The sequence below is a fragment of the Microcaecilia unicolor genome, chromosome 8 (assembly GCF_901765095.1).
Source record: "Microcaecilia unicolor chromosome 8, aMicUni1.1, whole genome shotgun sequence".
Taxonomy (NCBI): Eukaryota; Metazoa; Chordata; class Amphibia; order Gymnophiona; family Siphonopidae; genus Microcaecilia; species Microcaecilia unicolor.
Genome location: NC_044038.1, coordinates 235,514,796 through 235,534,155, shown reverse-complemented (window position 1 = coordinate 235,534,155; position 19,360 = coordinate 235,514,796). Strand labels below are relative to the sequence as shown.

At 43.3% G+C, this 19,360-nt stretch overlaps 1 protein-coding gene across 2 annotated transcripts in view; it reads right to left on the bottom strand.

Moving 5' to 3' along the window:
• Window positions 1-329: 329 nt before the first annotated feature.
• The window catches only part of MYBL2 (MYB proto-oncogene like 2), a 60,794-nt gene continuing 41,763 nt past the window's right edge, over window positions 330-19,360 (bottom strand). For both annotated transcript variants that reach the window (XM_030211776.1, XM_030211777.1), the window contains exons 9-14: window positions 18,798-18,937; window positions 12,153-12,246; window positions 6,271-6,384; window positions 4,775-4,891; window positions 3,790-3,936; window positions 330-1,283 (exon numbers count right to left, since the gene is read on the bottom strand). In XM_030211776.1, coding sequence (XP_030067636.1) covers window positions 1,155-1,283; window positions 3,790-3,936; window positions 4,775-4,891; window positions 6,271-6,384; window positions 12,153-12,246; window positions 18,798-18,937 — 741 coding nt within the window. In that variant the 3' untranslated portion in view covers window positions 330-1,154. The remainder of the gene's footprint in view (window positions 1,284-3,789; window positions 3,937-4,774; window positions 4,892-6,270; window positions 6,385-12,152; window positions 12,247-18,797; window positions 18,938-19,360) is intronic.

The window sequence follows — 19,360 nt, the reverse complement described above, 5'->3', positions numbered from 1 at the left end:
GTTTTAACACCGTGTTCCTGAAACACAGTTTTAACCCTTTTGCATCCGACTCAAGCTGTGCAGAGCTCCTGTAGATTGAATTACACCGTAGCTCAAGCCTGCTGAAGCAGGCGCTGACGCACCAAAACACAGTAGCTGGGGTGAATCTTTTTTGGTGGATCAAATAAACTTTACATGCAAGATCCTTTTCATCTTTCCTGTGGCTTCTGGAGCAGCTATCCCTTCACCCTACCTCAATGGGCTTTGCTTGGGCCACGACAGACAACCCCAAATTTCTTTTACTGCTGTTTTTAAAAAAAGTTTTTCAAACAGTTTATTTTGATTGCTTTCAAAAACTGTACAATAGATACACTTCTGTCTGTACTATAACAGAAGGTGACATGTTAATGCAATATTCAGTCCATGAGCAGTTATACTGTACATGTTACAAGTATGACACTTTGAAACTTCAACAAAACCAAAAAAAAATATACAAAAAAACCAAAAACAAAAGCAAAGTCTAATGGCAGCAGCAGCAGCAGCTTGCATACTATCAAGGGAATGACTAGTCGTGGAAGAAGGACCTGTCACTCTCACCGTGTCAGTATGCAAAGCTTTATCAGAATGACTCACCACAAAGGAGTTATTACAGTACTTTTATGCAGGCTTTCTGAACTACAGGACCTGGGTTTAAATACACAGTCATTTTGTCACTCTCAGAGGTAGAGACTAAACTATGGGGTTAAAAATCTGCCACATCAGGATGTCAAATATTTTAACTTAGAAAGAGGTCCAGTTCTGGGCACAGCACAACAAATCTATTTCTTCTTTGGGAAGTTCCATGAACACTGCATTGGAAAACTTTTATCTACATATGATCTGCCCTTCAACAACACAAGAGAGTTTGGTGCCCATTAAAGCAAACGGACTGTGCAACTGAAAGATGCTTTTTTCCTTTTATTTGGTACCTGACTAAAGGACAAGGTGTAAAAGATCTCAATTGGGAACCTTGACAAATAGCCTACAAGTAAACGTAGCTCATTGTAGATCTGCAGGTTACTGAATATATCGTTATGGTTCATGTTGCATGGTTCATGGTAATTTAAAAATATATATCCAAAAGCTTTTCTTACATAAAAGAGAACAAAAAACAAACAAACAAAAAAAAACTCATTTCAAGATAAGATAAGTGTCCGAGATGTGTGACTGTGCTTGAAAGTATTCAAGATAGCCCTGGCTTTCTGTTGCATGATCAGTTGGTCTTTTGTTCCTCCACAAGCCACTGCTTTCCAGGCGCTAGACATCTTGATAGAAAAAAGGAGAATGAATAGTATAAATCAGATGTGTTAAGACAGGAGAATCCTGTACATTATCCCTCAGCACAAGAAACACACAAAAAAAATGTGCATTAAAAGCAAAACAAAAAAAAACACAAAACCAAACATTCCTTAAGTCCTCATGAGCTAGCCACTCTGGTTTTCAAGATAACCTAACACAATTTTCATAACTAAAACAGATTCTTTGACCCAATGTATATAGTCCTGTTACAGCTTTAGAGTAATCAATAGAAATCAAACAAAATAAAACATGGAGAAGAAGATGAGATGATACCTTTTTTATTGGACATAACTTAATACATTTCTTGATTAGCTTTCGAAGGTTGACCTTCTTCCTCAGATCGGAAATAAGCAAATGTGCTAGCTGACAGTGTATATAAGTGAAAACATTCAAGCATTACTATGACAGTAAAATAGATACCATTGGAGATTCTACATGGAATGTTGCTACTATTGGAGATTCTACATGGAATGTTGCTATTCCACTAGCAACATTCCATGTAGAAGGCTGCGCAGGCTTCTGTTTCTGTGAGTCTGACGTCCTGCACATCAGACTCACAGAAGCAGAAGCCTGTGCAGCCACATTGGTGATCTGCAAGGGTCGACTTCTACATGGAATGTTGCTAGTGGAATAGCAACATTCCATGTAGAATCTCAAATAGTAGCAACAGTGGAGGAGTGGCCTAGTGGTTAGGGTGGTGGACTTTGGTCCTGGGGAACTGAGGAACTGAGTTCGATTCCCACTTCAGGCACAGGCAGCTCCTTGTGACTCTGGGCAAGTCACTTAACCCTCCATTGCCCCATGTAAGCCGCATTGAGCCTGTCATGAGTGGGAAAGCGCGGGGTACAAATGTAACAAAAATAAAATAGATACTATTGGAGATTCTACATGGAATGTTGCTATTCCACTAGCAACATTCCATGTAGAAGGCTGCGCAGGCTTCTGTTTCTGTGAGTCTGACGTCCTGCACATCAGACTCACAGAAGCAGAAGCCTGCGCGGCCACATTGGTGATATCATAGAATCTCAAATAGTAGCAACAGTGGAGGAGTGGCCTAATGGTTAGGGTGGTGGACTTTGGTCCTGAGGAACTGAGTTGGATTCCCACTTCAGGCACAGGCAGCTCCTTGTGACTGGGCAAGTCACTTAACCCTCCACTGCCCCATGTAAGCCGCATTGAGCCTGTCATGAGTGGGAAAGCGCGGGGTACAAATGTAACAAAAATAAAATATACACTATCGGAGATTCTACATGGAATGTTGCTACTATTGGAGATTCTACATGGAATGTTGCTATTCCACTAGCAACATTCCATGTAGAAGGCTGCGCAGGCTTCTGTTTCTGTGAGTCTGACGTCCTGCACGTACAGACTCACAGAAGCAGAAGCCTGTGCAGCCACATTGGTGATCTGCAAGGGTCGACTTCTACATGGAATGTTGCTAGTGGAATAGCAACATTCCATGTAGAATCTCCAATAGTAGCAACAGTGGAGGAGTGGCCTAGTGGTTAGGGTGGTGGACTTTGGTCCTGAGGAACTGAGTTCGATTCCCACTTCAGGCACAGGCAGCTCCTTGTGACTCTGGGCAAGTCACTTAACCCTCCATTGCCCCATGTAAGCCGCATTGAGCCTGCCATGAGTGGGAAAGCGCGGGGTACAAATGTAACAAAAATAAAAAATAAAATAAAAAATAGTAAGTTTAAATGAAAAAAAAGATATGAATCTGAAGAGGTCAACTTGGCAAACCACCCATATTTGGTAATTAAGCTAGGCCTTGACAATTTTTTATTAAATCTAGGAGCCAACAAGTAAGATCTCTCACTTCCCCTTCCAACACTGTCGCCAGTGAAAGCGGCAAAAGCCAGCAATCGCCATTCCCAAAGTATGCTGTCAGTTGTATAACAGCACCCCCTCCCTTTCAGCCCGTCTCTCTCACTGTCATCTGTCACTCCCAGACAACCATCATGCTTGGGAATCTGCTACCTATTCTCTTTGCCTTCCTATTTACAGAATTGCCTCAGAAATAATGCCTTTCCCGTATATCTGGACCAAAATTCAGCTCTCTGTAAGCTTGAGCCACACTATGCAAGATGCTTGGGCTGATCTCATTATTTCAAGTCCTGTGAGACTTCCCGAACTTTCAGCACCGCATGGCTCAAGCTTAAAGAGAGCTGAATCACGGTGCGGAAGTGGAAGATGTGTCGTTTCTGAGGCAGCTCTGGAAAAAAGGGAAAAAAAAGATTTGGAGACAAGAAAGCCTGGGCACCAGGGTGCAATTTCTAGGCACCATGGCAACCAGGATTTGTCAAGCTCTGAATTAAGGTGATATGTGGAAGGACGAGGGAAGGGGTACCCACCCAACAAGTTAATTTGCACTAAGTATTGTGGTTGTGCTGTCCCCTTGATTTCTTAAAGTATCACCTTTTTCCAAAATGCTGCTACCAGGTGTGGCAACGACACCAGACTGCCACTTACCGGAGCAGGTGTGCTAAGTTTCAATGTCCTTGGCGAATAGATGATGGACTCGCTTTTCGGCTGTAGAAACCCTCTGTCCAACACACTATTCTCTTCCTTAAGGCTTGATGAAGACTCATTTAAGGACCTCGACAGAAAGCTGTCCGACTAATATGCAGTGGGGAAAAGGAAAAGCAACCCATTACTGATCCAAGAGCAAAACCAGAGCAACCCATTTCGAAGCAGGAATTTAATAATAACTGCTTCATTATACAGCTTAACTGAACATAAGAGTATCAAAACATATAAACGGCGAGTGACCGTACTCACTCGCAAATGCGCAGTACAGACTTCCCTCTCTGTCCTGCCCCCGCGTCAATACGTGATGACGGGGGGGGGGGGGCGGGACAGAGAGGGAAACTGCGCGAAGGGGAGGGAACCGCCGAGGTCGCCACCGCTCCCCCCCCCAGGTCGCCGCCACTGGTACCTCCCCCCGCCACCCCTCCCGTCTCTTCGCTATTCAACTTACATCTCCGCAGCAGGCAGATCAGCTGAGCTGCCGTTGGCCTTCCTTCCCTGCCTGTGTCCCGCCCTCGCCGACGTTATGTCACACGAGGGCGTGACACAGGCAGAGAAGGAAGGCCGACAGCTCAGCTGATCTGCCTGCTGCGGAGATGTAAGTTGAATAGCAAAGAGACGGGACGGGTGGAGGGGGGGCAGCGGCGACCCACTAGCCCGTTTTAACGGGCTCAACAGCTAGTTTATGTATGAATAACCTAAATTTTAGGCACCTCACGTCATTTAAGAGAAAACAAAAAAGTGTTTGGGGAAGGAGAGATGGAAGCAATTTGAATGTCTATTTCAATATTGGAAAAAAAAATGTATGGAAGTTACTATATCCCTAAAACAGCTGGATCTGTGGTTACAATAGTTGTAACCTGTGCTGAAGGGAATTCTTTCTAATTACAAAAAAATATTTTTCAGACCGTATTTTTTCCTCACCCACCTGTGCAGAATTTGAACAGCTGGGTGCTATTATGCTACACACAGCTTGCTTTAACTCTCTGTCTGCAACATCCAAAGCCAGCGATTTCCTCACTTTCTTGATAGGACTCCGGTGATGCTGTTAAAGAGGCAAAAGCAGCAGAGAAATTAAAAAAAAAAAACAAAAAAAACAGCCACAAGGATTTAAAAAGGAGTACCCTATAAAATCAAGCGGGAATGCTGGCTTTAAGAAACCAATGTTTATAATTATTTCATCACCTCCTATACCATTTTACCAAACAAGAGACCAAAGCGATTTACAGAAATAACCATAGAGGAAAGGAACACGATTATAAAATAGGAAAGTTAACATTCACACTAGTAAAAAAGACCAGTCAAACAAAAAATAAAAAATAAAGAAGTCTCTCATATGACACACATACATATACATAAAAAACACATACACATGTATAAAACACACACACACACACATAGTAACATAGTAGATGACGGCAGAAAAAGACCTGCACGGTCCATCTAGTCTGCCCAACAAGATAAACTCACATGTGCTACTTCTTGTGTATACCTTACCTTGATTTGTATCTGCCATTTTCAGGACACAGACCGTAGAAGTCTTGCCCAGAACTAGCCCCACCACCCAAACACCAGCCCCGCCTCCCAATCTCGGCTAAGGAACGCATTGCGTTCAAGATCTGCACAATTGTACACAAAATCATTCATGCAGATGCCCCAATCTACATGCTAAACCTCGTGGACCTACCGCCCAGAAACGCCACAAGATCATCTCGCAAATTTCTTAACCTGCACTACCCTAGCTGCAAAGGACTGAAGTACAAACTGATGCATGCCACTACCTTCTCGTACATGAGCACGCAGTTATGGAATGCATTACCCACAGACTTGAACGCAATCAACAAAACAACTATCTTTCGAAAATTGCTGAAAACATTCCTCTTCAACAAGGCCTACAATGAGCACCCACAACCTCATTAACTCACCTCACCAACCCTCTCAACAGGGCCGGTCTTAGGCAGAGGCGACCAAGGCGGCCGCATAGGGCCCCGCACTTAGGGGGGCCCGCGTGGCGCACCTCAACTCTGCCTCACTCCGACCGATCCCCGCTCGGACGACCGCATCATGATCCCGCTCGGCCGCCGCCGCTCCGGCCACGTTGCGGCACGGTGCCCACCCCCCACTGAGCCCGCCGTCAGCAGCCTCCCCGGACCCAGACAGTTGCACCGACGGCCCCGACAGACAGTTGCAGCACCAGCGCAACGGCCCCGGCTCCCGACAGAGAGTTCCAGTGATGGCTCACCCCAGCGTTTCACTTCCCGCTCAATGTCCCGCCTTCTAATGCAGTTCTAAGCAACTCAGAAGCAGTAGCAAAAAAGAAGCATGGATCTTCCAGTTACGTTTAAAAGGTAAAATTAAAAACGGACATGTTCAAGACCTTTGCTCTCTGGCTTTTTCCCTTCTGCAAGCTAGGAAAGTGCTTACCGCTTGTTTCCTCCTCTGTTTTTCTGGCTTCGCATCATCCACAATGATAAGCTCTATACCAGCCTCACTGCGCAGCATCTCCTTCAGGTCTTCCTCCAAGTGGGGAGTTGGAGGCTGGAAAAGGACACATCAATATTATGTATGTGTCGGCAATATTCTTCCACATTATAAAGGAAAGCACAGTAGCTCAAGGAGAAATGTTTGTTTATTCCACACTTGATATACCACATTTCTGTAAATACAGTCGAAGTGGTTTACATACACTATTTTTTGCAGGTACTTTTCTGTCCCTAATGGGTTCACAAATTGTTTTACCTGATAATTTTATTTCCTTTAGTCCTACCAGACCAGTCCAGAACTGGTGGGTTATGTCGATCAGCCAGCAGATGGAGACAGAGAAACAAAAGTGGTTCCATGTGATTCACCCCTTAAAGGCACCATGCAGCCTTAGAATGCTCAGTATTCTGAATGATCATGAAGTGGTGCTCATGTTCACACTTCCAGAGAAATGAAGGATCAGAATACTGTGGACCGAGACGAAGCTCCTAGCGTCACCCGATCATGAGTGAGTATCCTGTTGAACAGACTAAACTAATCTTATTAACTAATTGGGAAGCTTTAAGGCTGACACCTCAGTACACAATTATAGAATACTGAACCAAGGCACCATCTCATGCCAGGAACTCTACGAGAAGACCAGATTTGTAGCTCTAGGGGTGTAGCGACCAGTGCAAGAATAGAACTCTGTAAGGCTCTTGAGTGAACATAATACTAGATTTAAAATATAGATTTTATTATTGTTTCCAGGATGTGCATCATTGATCTCTATGTAGAGCTGAAGCAATTGTATGCAGAAAAGAAATGGAATACTCCCTGAACTCAAGGGAAACTGTGTCGTAAACAATTATCACACCTAAGAAGTGTACTTTCAGGCAGACTGACCATTCAACCAAGAGATTAGGAGTATAGCACTTAGGTTGCCCTTTCTTGGTATCTTAATGATCCAGATAACCCCATATGAATGAACTCTGAATTCTTCTTAGGAAATTAAGTGCAAAATAAAATTTAAAAAAACCCCACACAACCTGGAGCACACTTAGAGAGAAGGTGCCTGCAGATAAAGGAAAGCATTGAACAACCAAAATAAATAGGGTTAATCAAAGGAAAGGAAAACTTAGGTCTTACTTGCTCATTTTCTTTCCTTTAAGACATCCAGACTGGCCCAGACGCTTGAGTTATGAATGCCTACCAGCAGATAGAGACAGAGGACACATGACACTGAGAACTGTATAAGAATTCTGTGCAGTTCCCATCTAGTCAGTATCTCTTGTCTCCAGCTGATGGTGGATGTGAGACCACGTGTAGTCTCAGCCAGTCTCATAGGCCTGGGGAGTCCTGGGATGCTTGACTTTAAATTACAAAAGAGAACAATTTTCCTGTCTGGGTCTTCAGACTTAGAGTATAGGATGTCTGATCTGTGGGGGCCACTATTACCCTGGGGGTGTTGCACCAGGGTGGCCGGGTCCCTCCTCGCCCCCCTCTGGGAAGATTCATTGCACCTTGGTTCACACTCCCGAGTGCCTCTTTTTAAAAAATAACTTTTTTGAGCAACTATTGGTCACAGCACAGAACCTATGCCTAGCACAGAGGTGGCTGCTTGCCTCTCAGTGAGGCCTAGCAGTCTTCCTTTCCTCTTCTCCCTCTGGTTTGGGGGGGAGGGGGTGGTTGAGGCTGTACATTGCTGTCTGGATGTCTCAACGCCACCTGAAATTAAACATGACCAAAACTGAGCTTCTCATTTTCCCCCCAAACCACCTCCCCACTCCCCCCGTTTTCTATTTCTGTTGATGGCTCTCTCCTTCTCCCTGTCTCCTCAGCTCGAAACCTTGGGGTCATCTTTGACTCTTCTCTCTCCTTCTCTGCTCATATCCAGCAGATCGCCAAGACCTGTCGTTTCTTTCTTTACAACATCCGTAAAATCCGCCCTTTCTTTCCGAGCACTCTACCAAAACCCTCATCCACACCCTTGTCACCTCTCGTTTAGACTACTGCAATCTGCTTCTTGCTGGCCTCCCACTTAGTCACCTCTCCCCTCTCCAGTCGGTTTTTCAAAAGGCGTTTGACAAGGTACCTCATGAAAGGCTACAGAGGAAATTGGAGGGTCATGGGATAGGAGGAAATGTCCTATTGTGGATTAAAAACTGGTTGAAGGATAGGAAACAGAGAGTGGGGTTAAATGGGCAGTATTCACAATGGAGAAGAGTAGTTAGTGGGGTTCCTCAGGGGTCTGTGCTAGGACCGCTGCTTTTTAATATACTTATAAGTGATTTAGAGATGGGAGTAACTAGCGAGGTAATTAAATTTGCTGACACAAAGTTATTCAAAGTCGTTAACTCGCGACAGGATTGTGAAAAATTACAAGAGGACCTTACGAGACTGGGAGACTGGGCGGCTAAATGGCAGATGACGTTTAATGTGAGCAAGTGCAAGGTGATGCATGTGGGAAAAAAGAACCCGAATTATAGCTACGTCATGCAAGGTTCCACGTTAGGAGTTACGGACCAAGAAAGGGATCTGGGTGTCGTCGTCGATAACACACTGAAACCTTCTGCTCAGTGTGCTGCTGCGGCTAGGAAAGCGAATAGAATGTTGGGTATTATTAGGAAAGGTATGGAAAACAGGTGTGAGGATGTTATAATGCCGTTGTATCGCTCCATGGTGCGACCGCACCTTGAGTATTGTGTTCAATTCTGGTCGCCGCATCTCAAGAAAGATATAGTAGAATTGGAAAAGGTGCAGCGAAGGGCGACTAAAATGATAGCGGGGATGGGACGACTTCCCTATGAAGAAAGACTAAGGAGGCTAGGGCTATTCAGCTTGGAGAAGAGACGGCTGAGGGGAGACATGATAGAGGTATATAAAATAATGAGTGGAGTGGAACAGGTGGATGTGAAGCGTCTGTTCACGCTTTCCAAAAATACTAGGACTAGGGGGCATGCAATTAAACTACAGTGCAGTAAATTTAAAACAAATCAGAGAAAATTTTTCTTCACCCAACGTGTAATTAAACTCTGGAATTCATTGCCGGAAAAAGTGGTGAAGGCGGTTAGCTTAGCAGAGTTTAAAAAGGGGTTGGATGGTTTCCTAAAGGACAAGTCCATAAACCGCTACTAAACGGACTTGGAAAAATCCAAAATCCCAGGAATAACATGTATAGAATGTTTGTACGTTTGGGAAGCTTGCCAGGTGCCCTTGGCCTGGATTGGCCGCCGTCGTGGACAAGATGCTGGGCTCGATGGACCCTTGGTCTTTTCCCAGTATGGCATTACTTATGTACTTAAAACTCTGCTGCCCGTCTCGTCTTCCGCCAGGGTCGCTTTACTCATACTACCCCTCTCCTCAAGTTGCTTCACTGGCTCCCTATCCGTTTTCGTATCCTGTTCAAACTTCTTCTACTAACCTATAAATGTACTCACTTCTGCTGCTCCCCAGTATCTCTCCACACTCGTCCTTCCCTACACCCCTTCTTATCTGTTCCCTTCTCCACTACTGCCAACTCCAGACTTCGCGCCTTCTGTCTCGCTGCACCCTACGCCTAGAATAAACTTCCTGAGTCCCTACGTCTTGCCCCATCCTTGGCCACCTTTAAATCTAGACTGAAAGCCCACCTCTTTAACATTGCTTTTGACTCGTAACCACTTGTAACCACTCGCCTCCACCCACCCTCCTCTCCTCCTTCCTGTACACATTAATTGATTTGATTACTTTATTTATTTATTTTTTTTGTCTATTAGATTGTAAGCTCTTTGAGCAGGGACTGTCTTTCTATGCTTGTGCAGCGCTGCGTATGCCTCGTAGCGCTATAGAAATGCTAAATAGTAGTAGAAGTAGTAGGAGCTTGCACTGAGACTCTGGAAGTCTCCTGCACCATGAACTCTGAGCAATTACAGTGATGTCATACCTGTGAGTGCAAGGGATTAGAGTCTTCCAATCTGCAATGTAAGTACTGTGGGGAGCATACAGCTTGCTTTACTTTTGAATTTAACATTTCAAGAGTTGACTCACATGTATCTCATACCAAAGACTCATGATTACACTTATACTTTTCTGTTTTTTTACATTCCCAGTATTAAGAGTAAATTGGTTAGTGTCAATACTTCTGGGAAAATATTTGTGAACACTTTTGCACTATTAAGAAACTCATTACAAATATCTTCCTAAGGCCCCTATGGCACTTACAGGGAGTGATGGGACAAGGAACCTGGCAAGCATCATGCTACACAGGACTGGGAACAAATGGAGGGGGCTTTGGCAAAACGTAGAACTTCTATTAATGTTCAGGAAAATGATGTCAATGTCATATATTGCTGGTATTTGATCCCAGTGCTTCAGCAGTGCTGCTTCCCTTCTGTCTCGTCCCTCTGCTGGCAGAGGTATGGGCAGAGGGGAACCATGGGGAACTTTGCTTCTAAATGGGGCTAAACCACCATAAATTGCACCCACCCACCTGGCTCCTGCTTGCCCAAAGGGGGAAAAACAACAACAACAAAAAAAAACGGAGATATGAGGAAAGAGGAACAGATTCCTCAGAATTACCCATCCACCCAGGCCTGCATCCAGAATTATGCTTTGGGGATTACATCAACTGTAGGCTGAGCCAGCAGGAAAGGCTGGTGCTTCAGCCTTATTCACACTGAAATAAAGTTCTGTTGCCAGTTCAAAAATATTCTGCATCTCACACAAGCTCCCTCAGAACCATCCAAAACAATAGGAAAAACACACCGCCCCACAGTGCAGATGCAAACTCCCACCTGTTTGAACTAACCAGTATTGTAGCTTGGAGCAAATGATGCAGAGTTTGAAGCTCTTCTACTGTTCTGAGTTGGGGAAAGAAGTTACCATCCAATTAGTTAAACCCCTTCCAGGGAAAAAGAAGAAAACAGCAGTGAACAAACGACCTGGAGAAAAGAGAACTCGGACTCATCTGAGTATCATCCCTGCTCTAGATCCTTTGTGTGTTTAAGCGGAGCTTCAAATCTCAAGTGAGATACCCCTGTGCTCAACTGACGCTCAGTCCAGAAGTTGCATAGTCTACTCATCATCATATGCTGAAGACAGAGAAATACTGCACACTCTTAAGCTGAACAGTACCCTTAAAGGGGTGAATCATACAAATACGTTGTTTCTCTGTCTCTCTTCACTGGTCAGTTGACAAAACCTTAAGGCTCTGGAGTAGTCTGCTACGAACGCTAAGAAGGGTATACAGTAGGTATTTTCCTGTCCCTGGACAGCTTACAATCTAAATCCGTACCCGACACAATGGAGATTTAAGTGACTTGGTCAAGATCACAAGGAGCCACAGTGGGATTTGAACTGGATTTCCCTGGTTCTCAGCCCACAGTTTAACCATTAGGCTACTTCACTTTTCTTCAGACGAGTGCAAGGAATCAAGTTCTCTACTAGATCTCTGAATATGGAAAATAAAATTCAGATGCAACCTAAAGTTAAAAACATGCAAATACGAAGAGGCACAATTTCAGTGGATCTGGCTACCTACCTATGGAGATAAATGGCTAGATTCATTCAAGGGGAGTATGTGGCCTTACAGTTGTTTCTAATTGCTGCACAGAAGAGGAAGGAACAAATCTGGGCGGATAGGTTTTAGTCACCTAGATTTAGTAGAAATTTTTTATAGTTGCAGCTGGTGATTTTTCTGTCTCATCAATACCAGTTAAATTTTAGCCAGAAACCTTAGGTGCAGACTGAAAATCGACCCCTAGATTTATAAGCTTGTCTGCAAGATTCATTGCTCCACAGGTAAAATGTTTGGGCAAATTTCCTCCCATCTCCATTATACTAAGCCACTCCAGAGACGTGCATACCAGAGGTTTTATCGGTCCATATTTCTCCAATGCATTCTTGAACGGAGTAGGAGTATGAGGCGTAGTATCCATCATGTGGTTTGGTGTAATGAACCTATGGAAAGGAGAAAAAAAATAAAGGCTTATAGCTGGAAGAGCATACACAACAAATCTTCAGAGAATAGCTCTTCAACTCTTTCCCCTAGTAGGATTTAAGGAAAAATATTTTAATTCAAGTTTTTACATTTGTTGTATAATTTCCTTAATTTTGGGACAGTGGTGCAAGCTTTTGTTTTTCTATCGCGCACATCGAGTGACTCAAAGTGCTATGGCTTGCCTTATTTGTGAAATTTCACAAACTGACCATATTTAACAGATGCTCAAATGTCTAAGCGGCTTCCGATTTTTTTGAAAATTCAATTCAAGCATTACTACTGATTTTTTTTACACCTTGCATGGTGATTTGAGTGTATAGCTACTGCCTTGCAACTTTATAACCCTCAGCTTGCCTTACACTCTGCAGATAGAGGCTTCTTGATGTGTTTAAATGAAGGCGCATCAAGTGAAGACATCTGTTTAGATCAGGGGTTCTCAACCCAGTCCTCGGGGAAACACCCAGCCAGTCTGATTTTCAAGATATCCACAATGAATATATGCTGGAGATAGATTTGCAAACAATGGAAGCAGTGCATGTAAATTTCTCTCCTGCATATTCATTGTGGGTTTCCTGAAAACCTGACTGGATGGGTGTGTCCCGAGGACTGGGTTGAGAACCCCTAGTTTAGATTTTTTTTTGTTTGTTTATGTTGCAGGTTCCACACTATAGAACACCTTATCACTTACTTTACATTCTTTAGCGTCTTTATTGACTTTTAAGAAGCAGCTAAAGGCTGTTTTTCTTTTTTGTATTTTATACAAGCCTGCCTGTCATATGTAAATAAACTGTCAACAGTTTGCGTTCTGCGATATTTGTACATTATAAAGCTATACATAATTAGCCAAATTCCTATACCTCTACCTGAAGGAACGCATTGCGTTCAAGATCTGCACAATTGTACACAAAATCATTCATGCAGATGCCCCAATATACATGCTAAACCTCGTGGACCTACCGCCCAGAAACGCCACAAGATCATCTCGCAAATTTCTTAACCTGCACTACCCCAGCTGCAAAGGACTTAAGTACAAACTGATGCATGCCACTACCTTCTCGTACATGAGCACGCAGTTATGGAATGCATTACCCACAGACTTGAAAGCAATCTTTCGAAAAATGCTGAAAACATTCCTCTTCAACAAGGCCTACAATGAGCACCCACAACCTCATTAACTCACCTCACCAACCCTCTCAACTATGAAAGCTTACCTTATACAGCTATCCAATTCACTCCCTCCCTTCTTCCCTTTCTTGATCGCTACACACTACTAACTGTATCTGATATCCTGATATGACAATGTCAACAAATCTATATAAGCCACATTAAGCCTGCAAATAGGTGGGGGAATGTGGGATACAAATGCAATAAAATAAAATAAAATAAATAAATAGCACGTATAATTTTATAAAAGGGCATTTAGGTACCCAGGTGCCTTTAAAAGAAAAGCCTCCCTGAAAGCCAATGCACAAAGTTACACATGCTACAAGGCAGGATTGACTTTTTATATGTATGTGAGGAAGAGAATGACACACGGACGGGGTTGGGACAGAGCCTGCAGGGATGGGGACAAACTTTGTCACCGTGTCATTATTTACTTTGAAGGCTGTTAATGAATTGGACAGTTATTTATGTTCAAGTGATGCAGACGATGTTTTCATTTTTTGGAAAAACAAGCAATGGTGCTGGCCACAACTGGCACAATTTGCACGGGGAATCCTATGCATTTCTGCTACCAGCACATCTTTTGAGAAGAAATTTTCTATTGCAGGAAGGACTGTGGAAGACAGGAGAGCTAGACTGAATCCTGAGATTGTTGATTACTTATTATTAATCCGCAGATTAAAAAAAAAAAATAGTGTGCTTCATAGGGCATATTTCTCCCCTGCTAGGGCAAGCAAGTCAAATCAATTCTTGTATACCGCTAATATCCCCTTTCCAGGGTTCACTGCGATTTACTTTCTAAGTGAGACAAAAGCAGATATTGTTAGTATGAGGTACTAGGAAAAAATACATGATGGCGACGGTCTGAGACATGCTGCCAGACGCGTCTCACTTCCTCCTATTGAATGCTGAAGTAGCAGGTCCCCCTACCTGATCCTCGTTATGAGGAAACGGAGAGGCAAAGTCAGGGAGATTCCCTCTCTCCCTGACGGGTCAAGCCAGCTTCGACAAGCGAGACTGGAGGACTTTGGAGTCCTGCTGGGTCCCGGGAGAGTCTCTACTCCGTCTGAGGAGGCTGGCGCTTCGGCGCTGGCTGACAGTGTAGACGGGGCTTCCCTGAGCCCCGTCAAACGTGCGGCGCCCCCGCAACCAGGAAGTGGTGGTTACCTTCAGAGCCCTAGTGCTCCAGTCCAGAATGGAAGTCGGAGTGTCCAGGGAGGGAGCCTGTTGGAGCCAAGTCGAGACCAGGGTGCTTCCAGCTTAGAAGCTCCAGAAGTATCATCCTCTCCTGTGCTGTTGCTACAGACAGTGAGTATTCTGGAGCAGGCTGTTAAAGCAACGCTTCCTGTGTTAAATATGGGGAAAATGGAAAAGCCAGCCTTAGTGACTTTAGAGTCACTTTGGGACTTAACCTTTACAGCACATACTTCCCTACAGTCTTTGGTAGCTAAGAATGCGGCAACTATAAAGACTTTATCAGAAACTTCACTATCCCAATGGAAAAAGACTGATTCTCAAGCTGTGGAAATAAAAGCTCTTACCGAAAGAAGTTCAAAATTGGAACTTGTGGATCAAACACTAATTAAAGATAAGAACTTTACTTCTAGACGGCTGGAATATCTATAGAACCAGTCTAAAAGACTAAATTTAAGGCTGATAAATTTTCCCAGTTCACCTTTGATTACACCAGTACAAATGGTTAAGAAATACCTTGTTGAAATATTGGGTATGACACATTCAAATATGGAGGAGATATAGAAACAACACAATCGGCATATTTTCTGACCGAAAAATAAATCTTTAAATTGAAGAGGTGTTGCCTCTAGAAGCCCCCGGCTCTATATATTCAGAGCTCATGAGGGCTGGGCTGCGTCATCATTGGCAACACCCCTAGATTCATAGAACAGCTTATCCCATACATGTGTTCTAATACTCTTATTTTATATAAATTTTTCTTCTTTTGACTTCTTTTTTTCTAACACACAATGGGTAGTTATGAAGTTAAACGTGACAGCTACTTAGCTTTTGCACGGTCCAATCCTTCCTTTGTTAGTTACATGCTGGAAGCTGAACGCGACCAAGACCAACAATGGCCAGCGTTTCGTCGCCTGCTTCAGGGTCAAATGGTCTGCGTCTAACTCAGCTGAAGGATCAACCACTTCTAACGGACCCTGAAGCAGGCAACGAAACGCTGGCCATTGTTGGTCTTGGTCGCGTTCAGCTTCCAGCATGTAACTAACAAAGGAAGGATTGGACCGTGCAAAAGCTAAGTAGCCGTCACGTTTAACTTCATAACTACCCATTGTGTGTTAAAAAAGAAAAAGAAGTCAAAAGAAGAAAAATTTATATAAAATAAGAGTATTAGAACACATGTATGGGATAAGCTGTTCTATGAATCTAGGGGTGTTGCCAATGATGAAGCAGCCCAGCCCTCATGAGCTCTGAATATATAGAGCCGGGGGCTTCTACAGGCAACACCTCTTCAATTTAAAGATTTATTTTTCGGTCAGAAAATATGCCGATTGTGTTGTTTCTATATCTCCTCCATATTTGAATGCGTCATTTGTCAATAGAGTCAGAAGGAGATAATCTTCATTATTTATTATGAAATATTGGGTATGCCAGATACCTCTCTACCACCAATAACTCGTGCTTTTTATTTACAAACTGATCCACGTAAGGTATCAGGGGAATCTCTCCAGGAGGGTAGAGAGTGGTGAACTGGATTAGGAACTGGTTGACGGGCAGACGCCAGAGGGTGGTAGTGAATGGAGTTCGCTCGGAGGAGGGAAAGGTGAGTAGTGGAGTGCCTCAGGGATCGGTGCTGGGGCCCATTCTGTTCAATATATTTGTGAGTGACATTGCCGAAAGGTTACAAGGTAAAGTTTGCCTTTTTGCGGATGACACCAAGATTTGCAACAGAGTGGACACCCCGGAGGGAGTGGAAAACATGAAAAAAGATCTGAAGAAGCTGGAAAAATGGTCTAACATTTGGCAATTAAAATTCAATGCGAAGAAATGCAAAGTGATGCACTTAGGGAGTAGAAATCCAAGGGAGGCGTATGTGTTAGGTGGGGAGAGCCTGATAGACACGGACGGGGAGAGGGATCTTGGGGTGATAGTATCTGAGGACCTAAAGGCGATGAAACAGTGCGACAAGGCGGTGGCCGTAGCGAGAAGGTTGCTAGGCTGTATAGAGAGAGGTGTGACCAGCAGAAAAAAGGAGGTTTTAATGCCCCTGTATAAGACGTTGGTGAGGCCCCACCTGGAGTATTGTGTTCAGTTTTGGAGGCCGTACCTTGCGAAGGATGTTAAAAAAATGGAAGCGGTACAAAGAAAAGCTACGAGGATGGTATGGGAGTTGCGTTCCAAGACGTATGAAGAGAGACTTGCTGACCTGAACATGTATACTCTGGAGGAAAGGAGGAACAGGGGTGATATGATACAGACGTTCAAATATTTGAAAGGTATTAATCCGCAAACGAATCTTTTCCGGAGATGGGAAGGCGGTAGAACGAGAGGACATGAAATGAGATTGAAGGGGGGCAGACTCAGGAAAGATGTCAGGAAGTATTTCTTCACGGAGAGGGTGGTGAACGCTTGGAATGCCCTCCCGCGGGAGGTGGTGGAGATGAAAACAGTAACGGAATTCAAGCATGCGTGGGACAGGCATAAAGGAATCCTGTGCAGAAGGAATGGATCCACAGAAGCTTAGCTGAAATTGGGTGGCGGGGGGAAGAGGGGTTGGTGGTTGAGAGGCTAGGATGGGGGAGGGCAGACTTATACGGGGTCTGTGCCGGAGCCGGTGATGGGAGGCGGGACTGGTGGTTGGGAGGCGGGAAATACTGCTGCACAGACTTATACGGTCTGTGCCCTGAAAAAGACAGGTACAAATCAAGGTAAGGTATACACATATGAGTTTATCGTGGGCAGACTAGATGGACCGTGCAGGTCTTTTTCTGCCGTCATCTACTATGTTACTATGTTACTATGACTGCCATTTTGGAATCATCTTTAGAGGTTGTAACAAAGAGGGCAACTTTACTGGTCTCATTTGCTTTGGAAATGGATAGAGATGCAGTACTGAGACTTTCATTAAGACATTTGGATTGAAATTTTTGGGGGTCTAAAATAAGAATCTATCCTGATCTATCGAGAGAGACCCAAAAGCGGCATAAAGCCTTTTTGGCTTTGCGCACAAGAACGTTGGCAATAGGAGCCAACTTCCTGTTGAAATTTCCTTGTGTTTGCAGAACTGTATTTCAGTCTAAGCAGTTTCAATTCTTTGACCCCAAACAATTGGAGGAATTTTTAGTTATTAGGGAAGAAGTAAATGTAGTGGTATAGTCCCATATGTTCACTGTTTATCAGACTAGGAGGATAGACCCGGGACAGGTGCATCGTTTATACTTTGTATTACTTAACATATTTCCTTTTAGATTATTATATAATCTTACATCTTGGATTATTTCTTTAACTTGTGGTCGATAATGTTTGAAATTTGAATTTAAGAACTATTGCCTTTTTATGTATAATTTCCAAGTTGTGTATTATCACTCATAATTGTAAATTTATGTTTGTTAAAAAAAACTCAATAAAATAAATTAAAATTAAAAAAAAAAGTATGAGGTACCAGAACAATTAGAGACCATTGGTGTAATACATGAGACCAAAAACATAATAGGAAAGGATAATGGATGATACTAGGAGGCAGAGCGGGTTTATTTTGTACCCCTGAATTTCTTTTTTTTTTTTTTTTTTTTTTTTAACAGGGTGGATTAGGGTTCTTTGGGGAAGTGGAAGTCAGCGATTGTTGGGGTTGGAAAGGTAGAGGGTAATTTGAGGTGGGGGGAAGGGTTTATTATAGTTGCTTGTGTTATTTTCCATTTGTGATTTATAAACAGTGGCATCAACTATTGTTCCTTTTTAAAAGATTTAAAATATAAAATCATAAGTATTCTGAGGCTTCTGCAGATGAGGACAGAGCCTGAAGGGGACAGGGCCAAACTTTGTACCTGTATCATTCTCTAACCTGAGGACATGATTTAAGTGCCAATCTGCCCCCTTACATATGTCACATAAAAGCAGGCACTGTTTTCTTATAGGTGTATAAACCATGGCAAGGATGCGTGCAACAACCAGGTCTGTGTGTTGCCCTTGAAAACTAGAGCTGAAGAACCCTGATGAACTATACAGCACTGCTTAATTAGGACAACATTGGTAAAATAAATAAATAAAAGCAAAACATGCCAGGAAATTCTTTGGAAGGCAAGGAAACAGGTTGAGGAGAAAATTTACTTAATCCACTATGTTGTGTGTCCCACTGTGTGTTATCTGGCTTACTTACGCGTGGTTTTTCTGCAATAGAGGGGTCTTGTCCCGATGCAGTGGTGTGGTCACAATCACCTTCTGACTACAAACAGGCGTGGATGTTAGTGATGGGTTCTCTATATCCACCGTGTCTTGTTTGGTCCAGAAATTAAGAAACTGGATAAGAAGTGGACATGTTAAGGAGTGCACGCACAAATAAGCAATGCAGCTATGTAAAGATTTATGCCTTAGGAAAGAGGGCATGATTATGCATACTTATGCAGCTGAATTTATAAATCACATTACCTCATCGCTCAATGAAATGTACAGCAAATACATACTGTACAATTAAAAAAAAAATCACACACACCCCCCACACACTACTCCTGCGGGAATCCTGCACAAATTTAAAAAAAACTGTGTGCAAAACGGGGAATTAGATCTTACCTGCTAATTTTCTCCTTTAAATTTCTTCAGACCAGTCCAGACACGTGGGTATATGCACTGCTACCAGCAGATGCAGGCTGAGAACTGCTGGCTTCAAAGTGATCCAATAATTATGTTGTGCAGTCCATGGCCTGCCAGTATTTAGATACCAAG